The 18,414-nt window shown below is 34.3% G+C and overlaps 1 protein-coding gene across 1 annotated transcript; it reads right to left on the reverse strand.

The window, feature by feature from the left end:
* Window positions 1-9,000: 9,000 nt before the first annotated feature.
* LOC129941139 (leucine-rich melanocyte differentiation-associated protein-like) lies at window positions 9,001-10,899 on the reverse strand. Its single transcript, XM_056049697.1, has 4 exons — window positions 10,507-10,899; window positions 9,973-10,107; window positions 9,628-9,900; window positions 9,001-9,562 (listed from the first exon to the last, which is right to left on the reverse strand). Exons 1-4 carry the CDS (start codon window positions 10,530-10,532, stop codon window positions 9,181-9,183), a joined length of 816 nt encoding a protein of 271 aa, XP_055905672.1. The 5' UTR covers window positions 10,533-10,899; the 3' UTR covers window positions 9,001-9,180.
* Window positions 10,900-18,414: the final 7,515 nt, after the last annotated feature.

Consider the following 18,414-nt stretch of genomic DNA (forward strand, 5'->3'; position numbering starts at 1 on the left):
CATCTAGTAAGATTTTGAAAAAAATCGATTGAATTTTATAAAAAAATAAAAACTTAAAAAAAATTTAATAAAAGTTGGTAAAAATTGATTTTCGACTGATGTTCGGTTCTTGATATCTCCCAAGTTAATTTTTGTTTGACTAAAAATCTATTTAACTAAACTAGATTTTCAAACTTAACTATTTCCTTATACAAAAATATTGTTGGTAATTTTGTTATTTCGAAATTTGTAAGAATAATTCAACTAACAACTGTTTTAACACAACACGAAAGCGTACAAACTTTTAAAGAAGACAAATCGATAGACAGGATGGGAAGTTATCAGTGTGGGTCACATCCCAGCTTCTTTTTATGTTTTTATGTTTTGTACAAAAAAAGACTATCAGTTCGATTTTTCTAAAAACCAAACCAGATGTCAAAAATGTTATTCTTTGCTCCGCGAATTCTTTATTTCATATCAATATGACATCTCAATGCATAGCATAAAATTCTATTGAATATACGATTGCTTAATTGGTTCTTGAGATCAACCAAATTTTCCACTTCCCATAATATTCTAATGTCATTATGTGTGGACCAAATTCTGGTTCTAGAAATATTGCTTACTAAAAAACAGTAACGATGTTCAGGTACATATACATATGTACACCGCAAAAAATGTAAGATCGCCAAAAACTCGGAACTCCTTAACGTTCCTTAACAGATAGGTTTGGCTTTGTTTCACTTTTAAAGAGTGAATTAAGTCCAGTTTTCAAAGTGAAATAAAATAAAATGGTTTTCGTTTAAACAGTAAAATATTTAGGACATGCTGCGTGGGGTTTCTATATGGTTCGAGGTAGGTGCGACGTTGTGTGTATGCATAATGCTTAAAATGCAAATAAACTTAGCCTATATCACACTTTGCACCTACCCCAAATCCTGTAGTGTGCCCGTCGTCTCTTTAAGCCCAGTCACCCAAAATGGTTGCTAAATAAAAAATTAACGATTTGAGCGTTATAACGTTTTTAAATGTTGGCATTTGAACGTTGGTCTGGGTGATATGACATTTTGTTTTTAAGTTTCTCTTTTTAGGTCTCATTTTATGATTTGGGTCACATGTCGTTGGGTGATAAAAGACAGAAAAACGATAAAAAACATAGTCGTCGTAACGCCCAAATAAATGTCACAAAGCCAAACCCTTTTGTCATAAGACCCAACTTCAAAATAAAAGATTCTTTGAGCGATTTTTTTCGCTTTATATTTTTAATTTTTGTAAATAAAGTTCCTTTTTTAATTATGTGATAAACTTATTCATGAAATAAAAAATAATATTGCATATTTCTCTTCCTTTATACAAAAAATATATCAATCGTTTATTTTATTTTTTAAGCGTGCGTTGGGTAATGCGCCTTACAATCTTTTAATCTGAAGACTATACCAAAAAAAATCACCAATTGGATCTTCGGCAAATTTCAGGCTTCGTCATCTTTATTGTGCTCATTGAAATGTAAATATTCAAAATCAAATCAAATGGGGTGGCGCAACAGTCCGTTGTGAACCAGGGCCTAGTGACTTACAACTCTCAACCATTCCTGTGTGCGAGTACTGTTGTCAGGAATGGAAGGGACCTACAATTTAAGGCCGAATCCGAACGGCTATTTTGAGAAAGCACTTTTTCATGACAAGAATTACTCTTGAAGGATTTGTCAATTCCTCGCAAGAGGCAGTACCCGCGAAAATTATTTTTTTTTAAATTAAGCTGGCACGGGCAGGGATTGAACCCAAGACCCCTTGCATGACAGTCCAACGCACTAACCATCATGCCACGGGTACTACACAACCCTGATATTACTTTTTTATAATTAAGTAAAACTAAACCTATCGAGAAAATAAGATCATTTCTTTTCGAAGACAGTACTTTTCCACTAGCAGATGCATTTGGTTCAGACACAAACTACAAACATTTTTCTATGAAACCATAAACATAGGAAAATTACGCAATATTGTGAAATTCCCTAAATTGTTTTTGTGTTTCTGTATGATCATCAATGTTTCCTCCTTCATGCCCATTTCTTCATTCACTCTTTTACAATCCCAATCGCTCGATCTCTTTTTAAATTCACCGACAATTACCTTAAACTATTTTTACCTGAAATCAAGGTATAAGAAATTAAGATAATACTAAATCTTCATAAGCCTGTCGGATAACATTTCTTAAAGACCTTATAACCTACCTGTCGATGTAATACAAAAATATAGAATTTAAATCTTCAAAAAGATATTTTTGTTGTGTATTCTTATAATTCATAGAAATTCCAAATTTGAGAAAAATTGTTGGTGATATCGTGTGTAGTCCATGTTTACTTGCTTAGGAGTCATTCCATTTAAATTTGTTTAATAAAAAAATTTGATTCTCTATTTCAATTTTACTGAAAATGCGTGAGACATTTCTTTGGTGTTTCATGAAAGATTTAAGAGTTGTTTTTTGCTATTTAAAACATTAACTAAAGTCTTAAAATTGTAGTTTGCCAAAAAATAGTGAACAAAATAAAACTTAGGGCAACTAATAAATTCAACTGTAAATAAATCTTAGTGAAAGGGAATGTATGTGAAAAAATATGTTAGAGCCCAATTCAACAGAGTTTAATTAATTCTTTTTGTTCATAATCTTGGTCAACATTTTAGATTATTCAACAAAATGCTAGTAAAGGGTGTCCCAAAATTAACGCAAGATTTGAATTAAATAGAAAACGCCGTTTTTAGTCTTTTGATAGTTATATTTTTATTGACTCGTAAAGTACATAGGATAGGGTAATGTATGGAAAAACACATGAGACAAATGGCCTCCACGGCTTTGCATGAACATGCGCACTCTTTTGTTGAAATTTTCCATGACCATTCTGCATAAATGTGGCTGAATTTCTTTGATGCAACGTTGAATCTCCTCCTTTAATGCACGGGTGGTTGTGGGCTTGTTGACATAGACTTGTGATTTCAAATAACCCATAGAAGTCTAATGGTGTTAAATCACACGATCTAGGAGGCCAATTTTGATCACCGAAACGAGAGAGTACACGACCTGCAGTAATTGAATTGTTTCACGGGCTGTATGACATGTGGCACCGTCTTGTTGAAACCACATATTGGACACATCAATATCATCCAATTTTGGCAGAAAGAACTGTGTAATCATGTCGCGATATCGAGCACCAGTAACAGTCACTGCTTGACCAGCATCATTTTCAAAAAATATGGCCCAATTATGCCTCCAGCCCAAAATCCACACCATACAGTCACGCGTTGTGGATGCATTTGTTTTTCGACAATCACATGTGGGTTTTCCGAACCCCAAATGCGGCAATTTTGGCGATTGACAAAGCCATCAAGATAAAATGTGCTTCATCGCTTAGGATGATTTTGCTCGAAAAATCAGGGTCCATTTGTTGATGTTCAATAATCCATTCAACGAACTCTCTTCTCTGTCCATGGTCATTAGGCTTCAATTGTTGTGTTAATTGAATTTTGTAAGCATGAAGACACAGATCTTTGGTGAGTATACGCTGTAGAGAGCTTCTTGAAATTTGCAATTCTTGTCCACGACGTCGAATTGAGGTTCCTGGATTGTCAGCAACACTCTCACTCACTGCTTCCACATTCACATTTGAACGGCTTGTTTTTGGACGACCAGTGTGTTTGGCGTCTCCAACGGATCCAGTCTCCATGAATTTTTCAATTAATCTCTTCACAGTTCACGAAGTTAAAACACTATTCCGACCATATTTTGTATGAAATTTTCGGACTGCAGCTGCCAAGCTTTCACTATTTTTGAAATATTCTTTAATAATGAAGACACGTTGTTCTATCGTGTAACGCTCCATTTTTAATAGCCCTATACTGTTAGCTGTTAAATTGCTTTTTTTTCAGGGTTGCCAACACTTCACTGCACAAATGGCGGCAAATTCAAATCTTGCGTCAATTTTGGGACACCTTTTATTTGTAGATGACACACTTGGATATGATAGATAAACTTAGACATAGAGCAATGCAACCGAGTCTCAAAAATATGACTTCATTTAATTTTTGACTAGATGCATTGCACCCTAATATTTTGCCGACGTTTTTTTCAAGTAGACCAATTTGACAAGAAAAAAGAAGGCTGTAAACTTCCCATCCCGTCTGTCAATTTGTCCTGCTTAAAAGTTTGTAGTTTTCGTGTTGGGTTAAAAAAGTTGTTAGTTGAATTATTCTTAACAATTTTTAAATTACCAACAATATTTGAAAATCTAGTTTTGTTAAAAAGATTTTTAGTCGAAAACATATTTTTACCAATTTTAGTACCTTTCCTTATTTTTTCACAAATTGGATGAATAAAATTAATTTGAGAGATATCAAGAACCGAACATGAATTTTTACCAAATTTGTGTACTATTTCTTGTAGATTTTATATTTGTATAAAAAACGGACTGTTTTTATAAAAAAAAATACTATTGAATATCGAAAACTATATTTTCTGTGAAATAAAAAAAGTTTGAAGACAATGATTTAAAGCTAAAAGCTAAAAGCTATTTGAGTCGAAAGTAAATTTTTACCACGTTTTATTAATTTTTTTTTTTTAAGTTTTTATTTTTTGTAAAAAAACTGTCAATTCGACTTTTCTCAAAATCTTACCAGATGTTAAAGACGTTATTTTTCATTGCACAAAATTATTTTGGAGATAAAATCTTTTGTATTCGTAAAATTTTCGAGGTGACAATTTCTTTTTTTCAGTTTTTTGATTTATAAAAAATCCTATAATTGGATTTTTTTCAAAAAATGTATTTGTTTGGTACACGTTTTCATTGGTTTAAGAGATTTTTACGGCTACCTAAACTGTTCATCTTTTTTTTAAACTGCTATGGTAAAAAACCTCCCAAGCAATTTTCTTGAGAGCTCTTTCTGCATATTTTTGCCTTTTTATCTGTATAACAAAATTTATTTGAAGTCAATATCTCTTCTGGTTTTTGAGCTATGGACAACGAAAACAACGTCGCGAACGTACGGACGACGTTGACCAACCTGAGCAAATATCAAAATAATTTTGATTTTTACAAACCGCCCGAATAACCCCATTCACAAAACAAACAATCTGTACAAACCCCAATGTGTTATGAATGACCGGCCTAAAGATCAGTCGTGGAATTGTGTTGTTCTAAAATATAAGTTTTGTAAATTAATTTGAATAGTACTATCATGAAGAGGAACGCATGACCTGACATCTTTTTACGACTTCCTAAACAATTCGTTCCACATGTTTTGCGTGCGCAATGTATTGGGTAAACATGAGCGAGAATTCCAATATAAAATAATAAATTTCCAGATTATTAAAAAATACAGAAGATAGAGAAGAAAGTATACAAACTCAGCGAAAGTGTGAAAAGACATTTTTGTTATAAATTATTATTTATATTTTGTATAATGTGGTTTGATGTTCAAATGGTAGACATGTGCATTCAAGAAGACACAAGCGTCCACAGGTTTTTCTCAAACTCCACCTCTGTCTATCAACTCCTACTCTCACCTCCCCCCGGTGAACATCGGGTGCCTAGTACCTCAACTGGAGATTGGGTTCCAACCCCAGTGGAAAGTTGGTGAGGGCAGCAAACGAGAGAGGGGGGGAGAGGTGTTTCCACTAAGACACCTCTCCTTATTCAGAGATAGAATCAACGGTGCCGTCTACAGTTCCAGTAAGGTTGAACTACTTAGTGAACACCTTATAGGGCATCTTCGACATATTCGGAGCCCAAGCCTGTAAGGAGCGGTTTATCCGGCTCCCCTTCCTTGGAGTTGTACTAAGGATCTGGCCCTCCAGGTTGGGGGTTGTGCCGTCGGGGTGACTTCCTGGCCATGTAAAAATACCTTAAGTTTCGAAGCACCAACAAGCCTCGGATACGGACGGATTCACTGTTGACAACCCACGCAAACGAAATAAGGACAACGAACTTCGGATATGTACGTGGAATGTTAGGTCCCTTAACAGTTGGATCTAGGCTCAGGCAAAAAGTCTTGAGTTTCAACAGTGTGAGCGAGCGCATCACGACAATCCGCATCAAGGCTAAATTCGCAAACATAAGCCTAATATGCGCGCATGCCCCAACAGAGGGGAAAGATGAAGACACCAAAGACATATTCTTCGAGCTCTTGGACAGGACATATGAGCAGTGCCCTGGCTATGACATTAAAATTGTCTTAGGAGATTTTAATGCCAAGCTAGGAAGAGAAGACATCTTTGGTGGCATAATCGGGAGATACAGCCTGCACGACACCACCTCTGACAACGGATTCAGGCTGGTCGATTTCGCTGCGGGGCGAGACGTTCTGGTAGCTAGTACGCAGTTCACGCATCTCAATATCCACAAGGGGACATGGAAATCTCCTGATCAACCAACTGCCAACCAGATTGACCACATTGCGATCGACGGACGACATTTCTCCAGTATCCAGGATATCTGAACATTCCGAGAGGCCAACATTGACTCGGACAACTACCTCGTTGTAGCCAAGGTACGGCTACGGATATCCCGATCCAAGCCAAAACATGGAAGTACTGTGAGAAGATTCGACATTAGACGGCTACAATCGCAAGAGACTGCCATGTCCTTTTCCGATCGAGTCTCTAATAACCTCTTAAGAAGTTCTATGCTGCCTGCATTAAGCATTGAAAACCAGTGGCAACATTGCCTTGCAGCCATCAGAGATGCCGCCTCTGAAGTGCTAGGTTTCACACGGCCACCACAGCGAAACCCCTGGTTTGACGACGAATGCCGGCAAGCGCACGCAGCGAAACAAGAGGCATACAAAACGGCGCTGCACAAAAGGACTAGAACTGCTCGCGAGCTCTACGAGCAGAAGAGGAGAGAGGAACACCGGCTTCTTAGATGGAAAAAAAGAGAGCATGAGAAGCGCGCGCTCGAGGAGATAGAGGGATGTCACAACAGGAATGAGGTTCATAAATTTTACCAAAACGTAAGAAAAACCTCCCAAGGGTACCAGCCACGAACTGAAGCCTATAAAGACGATCAGGGGAACATCGTAGTAGAACCGCAGTCCATGCTGAGAATATGGAAAGATCACTTCTCCAAATTATATAACGGCGATGACGAACCGAATTCCGCTGTAAGGGAGATAGAACCACTCAACCTCAGCGACGCAGATCAACGATTCCGCCTACCTTGATGAAGTGAAGATAGCTATATCTAAACTTAAGTCAAACAAAGCTGCTGGAGCTGACGGCATCGCTGCCGAACTATTCAAAGCAGCAGGCGATGACTTGGTACGGACCATGCACCACCTCATCTGCAAAACATGGTCGGAAGAAAGCATGCCCGATGAGTGGAATCTCAGCATAGTGTGCCCGATACATAAGAAAGGAGACCCTCTAAACTGCGCCAACTACAGAAGCATCAATCTCCTTAACATTGCGTATAAGATCCCCTCTGCCGTATTATGTGAACGTCTGAAGCCATTCGTCAACAACCTGATTGGTCTTTATCAGTGTGGCTTCAGACCAGGAAAGTCCACTATCGACCAAATATTCACACTACGGCAGATCTTGGAAAAAACCCAGGAGCTTCAAATCGATACCCACCATCTCTTTATCGATTTTAAAGCCGCGTATGACAGCATCTATAGGGAAGAGCACTACCGAGCAATGTCTAGTTTTGGTACCCTGTCAAACTTATCCGTTTGTGCAGAATGACGATGGAGAATGCACGCTGCTCTATCAAGGTCGGAAAAGATCTTACCAATGCATTTGATGTTAAAAAAGGTTTAAGACAAGGCGATGCACTGTCATGCGACTTCTTCAACGTCGTTCTGGAAAGAATTGTTTAAAACTCAACCGTCAACACTAGAGGCACAATCTTCCAAAGGACCATCCAATTACTCGGATATGCAGATGATATTGACATAATTGGAAAATCAAAGTGTGATGTCAGTGGAGCGTTTTTGAGCATTGCGACGGAAGCGAAGAAGATGGGTTTAGTGGTCAATGAGGGCAAGACCAAGTATATGCTGTCATCAAAAAAGGACACTGAACGACGACCTTTTGGACAAAACGTCACCATGGACAGCTATAACTTTGAGTTAGTTTAGGACTTTGTCTACCTAGGTACCTATATTAATGCAGACAACGACACCAGCGCTGAAATCAAACTAAGAATAACTCTTGCAAATCGCTGCTTCTTTGGACTTAGAAGGCAATTGAGAAGTAAAGTCCTCACTCGAGCATCTAAAATCACCATCTATAAGACACTCATCATCCCGGTTCTCATTTATGGCGCTGAGGCCTGGACCCTGTCAAAGAAACATGAGAGCGTCTTAGGATGCTTCGAGAAAAAAATTCTTCGGGTGATTTTTGGTCCCGTACGCATAGATGGAGAATGGAGGAGAAGATATAACGACGAACTGTACGAGCTGTACAGCGACACTGACCTAGTTAACAGAATTAAAGTCCAGCGGCTGAGATGGCTAGGTCATGGAGAGCAAATGGACATCAATGTTTCAGCCCGGGAAGTCTTCGAAACCAATCCCGAGGGACGGCGCAGTAGAGGAAGATCGCGACTTAGGTGGCGCACTCAGGTGGATGAAGACCTGAACCAACTTGGCGGGCGAAACAGACAGCTAGCTAGGGAACAAGCTGACTGGAGACGCTTGTTGGTTGAGGACCAGGTCCGCTCCGGACTGTAGCGCCACCTTAATTAAGTAAGTTTTTTTACAAGTAAAGGTATGCGGATATCCTATTTGTCTGAGATTGAGCTTAGCCTTTGTCTCCGCTGTGAATGAGATGCGAATTCCTGATATGTATGCAGAAATATCCTGTATTTTCTCTAAGACTTTAAGAAGCTCGTTTTGGAGCTATGCTTGAGTACCAACTTTTGAATAATTGGAGTTTCAAAAACTTTGCATGCTCTCAACTTTAATTTATTGTAAGTTATAGATTTTTAAAACTTAAAGACCAGCACCTGTACATAGAAACTTAAACATTAAACCATTCCCGTATGTTTCGAAATACCATAAATAGATACGAAGATCATTTGCTATTTTTTTAATTATTCTAAATATTAATACAAAGATAATCATTACAATTTTTGAACAACATTTCATAATTTAAAACATACAAATTTTATTTTATTTTAAATATAAATAAAAACCATGCTTATGATCATCAGAAACCTTTGTTTTTAGCAATAAAATGAGCATTTAGCTTGTCTATTGACATATAGTTTTTATGGAATTTCATTGGGAAATTAATAAAACTAATAAATTTTTCTTTGAATGTTTTTTCAAGGAGAGCTAAACACATTCGACTTCGTCCTAATGCAAGTCTTCTATGTCCATCATTTATTCGGATACCGTCAAAATATTCCAAACTAGGTAAAACTTTAAGTATTTGCGTTAAATATTCCCTTTCATCGTGTTCGCTAACTCCATTAAGTACTGTCCAGCCAACAGGATTGCACATCATTGACAATTGCTTAAGACTAGGACACTGAACCTGCAGTGTTGTCAACCAATCTGTGACATTTATAAGATTGCAATTGTTAAGCCTAATAGAAAAAAATTGCAATTTTAATTTGGAACAAAACAACTAAATCAAATCTCAAAAACTTACCAGAGAATTTCAAGACTCTTCATTGTAGGCAAAGTTTGACAATCCAAATATGAATTCTTGTCCAAAATTAAAGTTTGAAGATTTGTAAAATGTTGCAGAAAAGAGAGGTTTCGAAAACGATTATGACTTAAATCGAGGATTTTGATTTTTTCCGCCATGTATTTTAGAATTAGGTAAGGAACTCTGTCCAAATTACCATAAGCGAGTGATAGACGGTTTTCATTGTGTAAAAGTAAGGCGATTTCTTGTTCAGAAATGGATTCATTTGTGGAACTATTTAAAAAAGAAAACCAAAGAAAATTAAAGCTTTATTTTATCAATTTATTAAACACTATTTTAACTTACGAAATTAATCTTTTATGGACGGAATATTCTTTAGCGGCACGATGCAACTCAGAAGGTGGAAGAGCTCTACTTTGTTTGAAGTTCCTGGGTGCAATATGAAGAAAATGTGGTGTGTGCCTTGGCCAATTAGTCCTTCTATTAGGATATAAAAAATAAATTTTAAGTTATTTGTTGAAAGTTTTGTTGATATTTAAAAGTTTAATACAATTTTGTTTCACATAAACTTAAAATGTTCAAAATTAAGTTTTATTCACCAAGACTAAGGAAATCAGTGAAATTATTTATGAAAAATCTGAATGCTACAAAAATTATAAATTCCCGTTTACGAGAAGTTAATTAAATCAAAACCAGAATGGAAGACAATGTGCTAAAGGCAGGTAAATAAATGGCGATGTATTATGCCATTAGTCAAAACCCTGGAGCATTATGTGAATCATGAAGGTTTAGAATGGAACTTGACAAGCTAATTGCAGCTTTTAAATAAGATTTTTCATACATTTTTGTGTTTTTTTTTTCTATGAACATTTAACTCACCTTTTTGAAATAGCTAGTTTTTGCATTGTTTTATTTTTTTTTTAAATATATATAAATTACAACAATAAGAAGCAATTAGATTGTAATTTAAAAATTGTTGAAAAGAATAAAACCAATCTTTTCCTATTTCTTGTTTTTTTTTTTGAATTATGCTTCCACCACTCTTGAGTTTTAAAATAAACTAGATTTTTAAATTATTTTCACCCGGCATTTATACAGTGCGAACACGAAAACGGAATAAATGCAAAAACAAATGATTTTCAAAAAAACCCATTTTATTTTTTCTTTAATTACACAAATAAAATTAAGTTGGTATTCATTTGCAAATGCACATGTTTTGTCTTCTATTTTGATAGTGAATAATTTTGTTTTTCTTTTGAAATGCAATTGACGGTCGGGAGACGGCTAAGCCTGGAAGCCGAAGAGATTTAATTCCGAGAACGACAGTTATAAGCTGATGAGTTCAGGGGTGGATTAAGGGCATATACTCGCTGGATTAGATGTGCAATAATGTTGCTTAATACGAGGGTCCTAAATTTCAAACCATTAGAGTAAAGTAAGAACATCATATGCACCTGAATACTTTTCTTTAAATTGAATAGCATTCGTTATTATTTTTCGATTTGTTTCTTATCTTAATGATATTCGTATGATTAGTTCTCACTTTATTCTTAGTTACTAGTAGAATATAATATTATTTATTTTTTTTTTTCCGAAAAATCCGTTTTTCTATCGATTTTGATCGTTTTTTTTTTTTTTTAATTTTAGGTCTTTTTAGTTGAAAAGCTAAGTTTAACTTATAACATGGATGAAGTTCTAAAATAAAACAAAAACTCGATTAAGTAATACTTGGTTTATCTTTGGAACTTTATTTTAAAAATATTTAGAATTCTAGCATTTCTTCACATTTAATACTATTTGTAGAACTCGGTTTAAAACCATTTTTGAGTTCTAAGAATTTTAGATCTAAGTTGAATGGAACTGAGTTCTTAATTTTTGATAAGAGAGCTTGATTCCAAACTCTATCGCACTTTCTTCAAAACTATGTAAAGATTTGTTCTACTGTTCGGTTAGATAAACCATAAGATCACCAGTGGACATATTGCTACGAAAGCCATACTGTCGGTCATTAAGCAGCTTTCGTTCTTCAAGGCAAGTCTTAAGCTGAAAATTAATCAGCGTTTCTATGAGCTTGAGAAGAAGGGACCTAAATGCAATTGTACGATAGTTAGATGGTAAAGAGGAGGACTGGCTGAAAACATTTTGTTTTTTATCCACTCGGAAAGAGACCTGTAGAACAGGACAGATGGAAAAGCTTACGCAGTCGTTTTAAAAGCGTTGAAGAATACCTCTTTAGAACAATAGCGATGATACTATCCGGGCCAGCTGATTTGTGAATGTCAAGGCTTAAGTACTCTAGTAACTGAACGAGTGCTTAAAAATTCGCCCTTAGAATCGTTTACGTTTTCAAGTACAGAAGGAGTCATGTCACTTATTGGTGGCATCAAATTGACAGCAAACTGAGCTACAAGCGAATTGGCTTTATCAATCGAGCTTACAAAAGTAGTGTCGTTGGAAACAAGAGTTGGAACCGACGAAGACGTAGTGTTCGACACATTTTTTTACAAATGACCAGAAATCTGTAGTACCATTGGAACATTGTAGTATTTGTTGTCGTAATGTCTGGTCATGCAAACATTTATTGCGAGGAATATGTCCGGTTTTTCTCAATGGGGTTGGCTTTCTTATTCTGATTGGCCAGCTTGGAAAGTAAGCCAAGAAAAATATTTTTTCATTCAAGTAAAGGCTGAACTTTATTACTCAATGATTTATTTATTTTCTGCACAACTTCATTTAATGCTTCCTAACAACTAATATTTTTTTACAATACAAAATAGAAATCGTGACGGACGGAAGTGTTCTATGTGACAATAATTTTGTTGGCACTTTTTGTACTATGAACTTAAAATATTGAAGTTGATTTTGTCAAAATTTGCATTTAAAGAATGAAGTTGACTACAATGAAGTCCATTATTTTGCCTGAACCTGCCAATGAACAAAAAATTAAAAAAAATTATTTTAGGATTTGGTTTTGATATTCTTATTTTCGAAATATAAATTTTGTTTTCGTTTCAGATTTTTGTTATTCAAAATTTTTCTTTTTTGATAAATTTGAACATCCTATAAGAATAAAGGTCAAAATTAATTGGTTTCGAGTCCTGCAATCTCTTAAATATCATATGATGCAAGCATGCAAAAATTTAAATGATAAAAATTTAAATGATAAAAATTATCATGTTGAAAAGTTTCAAGAAATCGTGTGTTTAGTAGATTAAGCCCAAAAGATTAGTGTTCGAGATGATAAATCGAACAACGTTGATAAAAGTTAAGTATTTTTAAATATATTTATTTAGATGAATATATTTGCCAAAACGGGCGTCTTTCTTCTATAAACTGATTTATGTATCTAAACTTTTATCTGATCATGTTGTCCATTAGAATATTAATTATTTTAGATTATTTATGTTTATTTGTGCAGACTTAGTAGTCGTGGTCATTATAAACGCTAATATGTCCATTAGTCAGCGTCCACAACATTTTACATTCTGGAGCTTCTATTTATTAGTTTTTGGCAAACTGTCCATATGTTTATGTATTGTCTAAAATTATTTTTTAATTTAATCCAAAACCGGAATGAATCTGAAAATTAGGCCTTTAAAAGAAATTAAAACATTGCTAAACCGAGTTCTTATATCCTAGACAACAAAATTAACGCTTGAGAACTTGAAGAAGAAATGAGTTAAAACTCTATCGAGTTCTAATTTATCAACAAACAGAATTTAAGTGATTACAAAGAACTTCGTCAAGAAATTGGCCGTAAAATCATTGTCGATCTCAGCAACTCCTGATTATGCTTCTCCTATAAGCCAACATTTTGCTAACAATTGTAATAGTATTATTTGTTTTTGAGTTCTTAAACATGTCTGGTAAAATTTGAGCAGCCATAAAGGGGATTGCTCATTTTATAAGGGACATCCGGCCCGGAGTGTACACCAATGAATTTGGTATCAAATTAAAGGTTGTTCTAAGCCGGATATATCTGCAAAAATATTTTGTCAATAACTCATGGGAGATCCGAGATATTTGAGATTGAAGTTCGAAATGTCCAAGCATTTAAAATCAGCACTTTTTCGACATAAATGCTAATATCTTTGAATATAGAAAAGCTAGGAAAATATAAAAGGTATTAAAATAAAGGCGTCAAAAATATCTTTCAAATGAAACTAAAATTACATTTTTATGATTTATATATTTTGAGTTATTTTTAATCAAACCTTTGAATAACAGCATTTTGTAGGCAAACTTTTGTAGAATAATATCTTTTAAAATACAATGATGATATTAATTTTTTTTGGCACCAATAAGTGGCTTAGTTCACAACCTTTATTTTCATATATAATTTTTTAGGGTTTCTTCAACAATTTATTCATTTTGCCAATAATAATTCAAAAATACAAAACAAATCTTATACCTGACACTAAAATAAAAATAATTCTTATAGTAACAGTGGAAAAATTAAAACAAAAAATAAATAATTCTTATTAAAGTGGTGAAAATATTAGAATAAAAAAGAAGTCGTTATCACAATATCGACAAAACAAAACTAAATTAATTCAAAGAAAAATAATAAATAATTATAAGCTAAATAATAATTCAAAGAAAAATAAATAATTTTAATGGCAATGGGTTTGGCAAATCATAATTCTAATCTGAATCATAGGTCACTAAAAGGTTGTTTAAAAATTGAGAAGGGGGTCTTAAATTGCTCTCATATCTTGCCCAACGTAAAAACCATATTATGGTCATAACATCAGCACAGCATCCAACCGTTCTTCGACCTACTAGGCAATTGCAATAATATTGTTCAAACGCCTCTCTGCCCTGTTGATTATAATTATATAAAATGTAAACAAAATATCCTCTCCGGCTTATATGCCTGTTTTGAATCCTACCACGTAATAATTTAGCATATCTTGTAGAGGGTAAACTGCTGGTTGGGTCCATGTTTATTTCTATAAGATATGAGCCATCATTTCGGATATGCTCCCCGTAATAAGATCGCGCTTGTTTCAATTGATAGGTTCCACAACTAAACAAAATAAGTTCATTATAACTTAAGCGTGTATTTTGGGAGCATATTTTTGAATTATTATTGGCAAAATGAATAAATTGTTGAAGAAACCCTAAAAAATTATATATGAAAATAAAGGTTGTGAACTAAGCCACTTATTGGTGCCAAAAAAAATTAATATCATCATTGTATTTTAAAAGATATTATTCTACAAAAGTTTGCCTACAAAATGCTGTTATTCAAAGGTTTGATTAAAAATAACTCAAAATATATAAATCATAAAAATGTAATTTTAGTTTCATTTGAAAGATATTTTTGACGCCTTTATTTTAATACCTTTTTGATTTTCCTAGCTTTTCTATATTCAAAGATATTAGCATTTATGTCGAAAAAGTGCTGATTTTAAATGCTTGGACATTTCGAACTTCAATCTCAAATATCTCGGATCTCCCATGAGTTATTGACAAAATATTTTTGCAGATATATCCGGCTTAGAACAACCATTAATTTGATACCAAATTCATTGGTGTACACTCCGGGCCGAAAATGAGCATACCCCTTTGTGTTGAATCTACATTTTTGTGATCAGAAAATCAATATCTAGGAAGACGTGAAGGCAATTTTTGGGTAATTTCCTTTTTCCCAAACGGCCTCCATGAATTTGTCTTGAACCCACTTGTTTGTGATCAGAATATCAATATCTAGGGAGAAGTGATTTTGAGATCAGAAGATCAATATCTAGCGAAAAGTGAAGACAATTTTCGGGTAAATTAATTTTTCCCAAACTTGATTTTTGTGGGTTTTTGAACAGCTTTTATAGGCCAAGATTAGGAACTGCAAGACATAATGTTGAAGTGACAAAATTTCCTTTGCACACAAAAGGTTAGGTTAAAGTGGCTGTCCGTGAAACTGTCGTGACAACTCCATAAGAGATGATCGACAGTTGTGCTTTGGAATCGATATTCAAGAATTATGGAATGGCAAGTGTTGTTTTGAATCCACTGCGACGAAGCTTTAAAGCGAACAGCAGAGCTTGCAGCTATTTCTTTGCTAAATATATCACGAGGTGTTAGGTAGAATAGGCTGTCCAGTGCCGCAGATGGGGTCGTTCGAAGCTAGCCGCTTTTATATAAGCAAAATGATCGTTTGACTTGATTTAGTTTGTCACGGTTTATAGCTTTTTCTAAAGCAACCCAGCTTACTGCATTAACCTTACTCCATGAAAATCGGTCTGATTACCGAAGTGTATAACCAATGCGTGGTTTAGGGCTGTGAACCCTATTTATTACCAATAGATTTTTGGCAAGAAAAAAGAACTATAGACTCTTTCTTGTATATTGCGTTTAAAATTTTTTTTGTTGTCTAAAATAATATCCAAGTCTGAGCCTCATCTGGGAACTTTAATTTGATTGCTTGAGGAGGGTTAACAAATGAAATTTTGTATTTCCTCGAAAATAGAACTAATTCCGTATGTTTTAGTCCACACCGATCAGCTCAAAGTATTAGTTTGTCTAAGGCATAATATAAGAGATCTTTTAGGGTGTTAAGATATTTTCCTGCATCGCTATACCAACGTCATCCGCATATGCAATTTCTCTGAAACCCACCGCAACCAGACCAGTTAGGATTTCATTTACCCTCTGCTAACGAATCTTCTAGCAAAAGAGTTGCCCTGTTTTAAGTAAATCATTCTGTTAGTCAGCACTAAAGATATGTTAGTGCAGATGTGATTGAAGATATTTCTCCGTTGTTAACAACACCTTTGATTATGATGAAGGGAGTAGTCGATGGTGCGTACTAATGTGTGTAACGCCTCGCCTTTACCAATATACCTTTATAGTAGGCGTGTTGAGACGTAGACAGAAGTCTTGTATCAATATTTGGACTAGAGACAGAGAGGATATCAATAATTCTTTTTAAGGTCTTAAGATGGAATGATGATAGACTTATAGGTCGTAGATCTTTAGGGCTAACTTCCGAGCATATACATAACTGCTTTGGGTATAAAAACAACTTAAACTTCTCTCCATGCCGAGGGAATATGGACCAAATATAGACAGCTGGTAAAAATTTCCTCAAAGATTGGTGCAATTATGTCTTGAGCTTTTTGTAGTTCGGTTATTATTATTATTATTTTATTGTGGACATGTTGTAGGTACTGAAACTGAACGAATATGATTGGTCCAAGTGGAGATTGGTAGAGATCTACCAGGAAAGTGAGTATCCAGTGGAAAGTTCAGCCATTCTTAACTTGAAATTGTCCAATAGGTTAAAAACCTAATTTCATTTTAACTAAAAAGGAATTATGAAATTTCAATATTAGCAGTATGTGCCCCAATAAATAATAATCACAAAACTTTGTTTTATCGTTATAAAAATTGAAGTAAGCTGTTTCAACTTATTGGTACAGAAATAATACAAAAATTTTAAATTCTAATTCACCAAAAGATAAAACCCTTCAGCAAAAATTAAATAAGATCTACTGACAAATTTTATAACTTCTTTTAGTGCGAGCAAAGTAAAACCTTCTTCCAAAATCGTCAACTTTATGTATTTTAAACTTGTTTCAAATATATTTTATAATATGTATGTAGAAAATGTAGATTTTGGATTTTATAAAAAATCATTCCAACATTATGTTTCCTAAGAAAATTGTCTTAAATATTAAACAAATCCACCCCTGGATGCATTGACACAAACACCATTAAAAGTCCTCGAACAATGTAAAGGTAGATAAAATTTGTCATCTTAATGTCCATATTCTATGCGACCGATTCGAAGCGGCCACAATGTTATCAAACAAAAATAAGTTCATTAGAACACAAAAACAAAATGTAAACAATATAATTTACGTTTGTAGAATTTTATTTACATACACAAATATAATGTAATTTAAAAAACACATAATTTTCAATTTGTTATCACAATAAAGTCTATTCGCACTTTCCTTATAGACTCGTGAAAAAGAACAAAAGAAAGTATATATTCTTTTTTTTACTATCAACAATAAAAACGCACTTATAGAACAATCAACTTGCCTATTTGAAGAACGATGGACCATAATCGTTTTATAGATCGTCATCAAATTTATTGTTTTATGGTTACCGACTGAATGTCTACCAAATCTCTTTATTTTGAGAAAAATATCGATAACGACCTTTCATTAAACTGCATGTCACACAGTAACTCGCTTGGGGCGCTGGCTGCAGTTCTGTCACATGGAAATGGACTATATTGTAACCACTTCATTTGATTTGTCTATATTACCGAAGCTAGAGCCACGATTCTGTCTTAAATACGTCAAACATAATGATGCATCTATTCCGAGTATAGCCCGCTAAAATTCTTTTTCGAGGAAAAGTACACATTGCAAATCATTGTACAGCTGCAGTTTCATTATCCCATGTATTCACTAAGAAAAATCTAAATAGTAACCTAAATAAATAAAATAAGCCAATTATTGACACATAAAAATAATAACCGATTCTTGAGACAAGGTTGAAATGGGTTTGAAATGTTTTACAATTTGATACCTAAAAATCATCAACTTATATTCCTACAAATATCTAATACAACTTGTGCCTAATTTTACTAATTAACATTTTTGAGTTATACTCAAGCTATGGACAAATATACATATGTATATATGATTTATACAGAAATATCCGTTTTGCGATTTGAAAAGTAAAGTTTGAACTTTGAACGTTTAAATTATGTATGAAACACAACATCATGACGATCACACGAATTGTTGGAAGCATCGATTCTATGGAGGT

This window comes from Eupeodes corollae, chromosome 1 (assembly GCF_945859685.1).
Source record: "Eupeodes corollae chromosome 1, idEupCoro1.1, whole genome shotgun sequence".
Classification (NCBI taxonomy): Eukaryota; Metazoa; Arthropoda; class Insecta; order Diptera; family Syrphidae; genus Eupeodes; species Eupeodes corollae.

What these genes read in the sequence shown, in the direction of transcription:
- LOC129941139 (XM_056049697.1), bottom strand. Translation starts at nt 10,532, where the DNA reads ATGCAAAAACTAGCTATTTCAAAAAG. An exon ending in AAACTAGCTATTTCAAAAAG is followed by an intron (nt 10,108 to 10,506) that starts GTGAGTTAAATG and finishes ATATCCTAATAG; the next exon opens with AAGGACTAATTGGCCAAGGC. An exon ending in GTCCATAAAAGATTAATTTC is followed by an intron (nt 9,901 to 9,972) that starts GTAAGTTAAAAT and finishes TTTTTTAAATAG; the next exon opens with TTCCACAAATGAATCCATTT.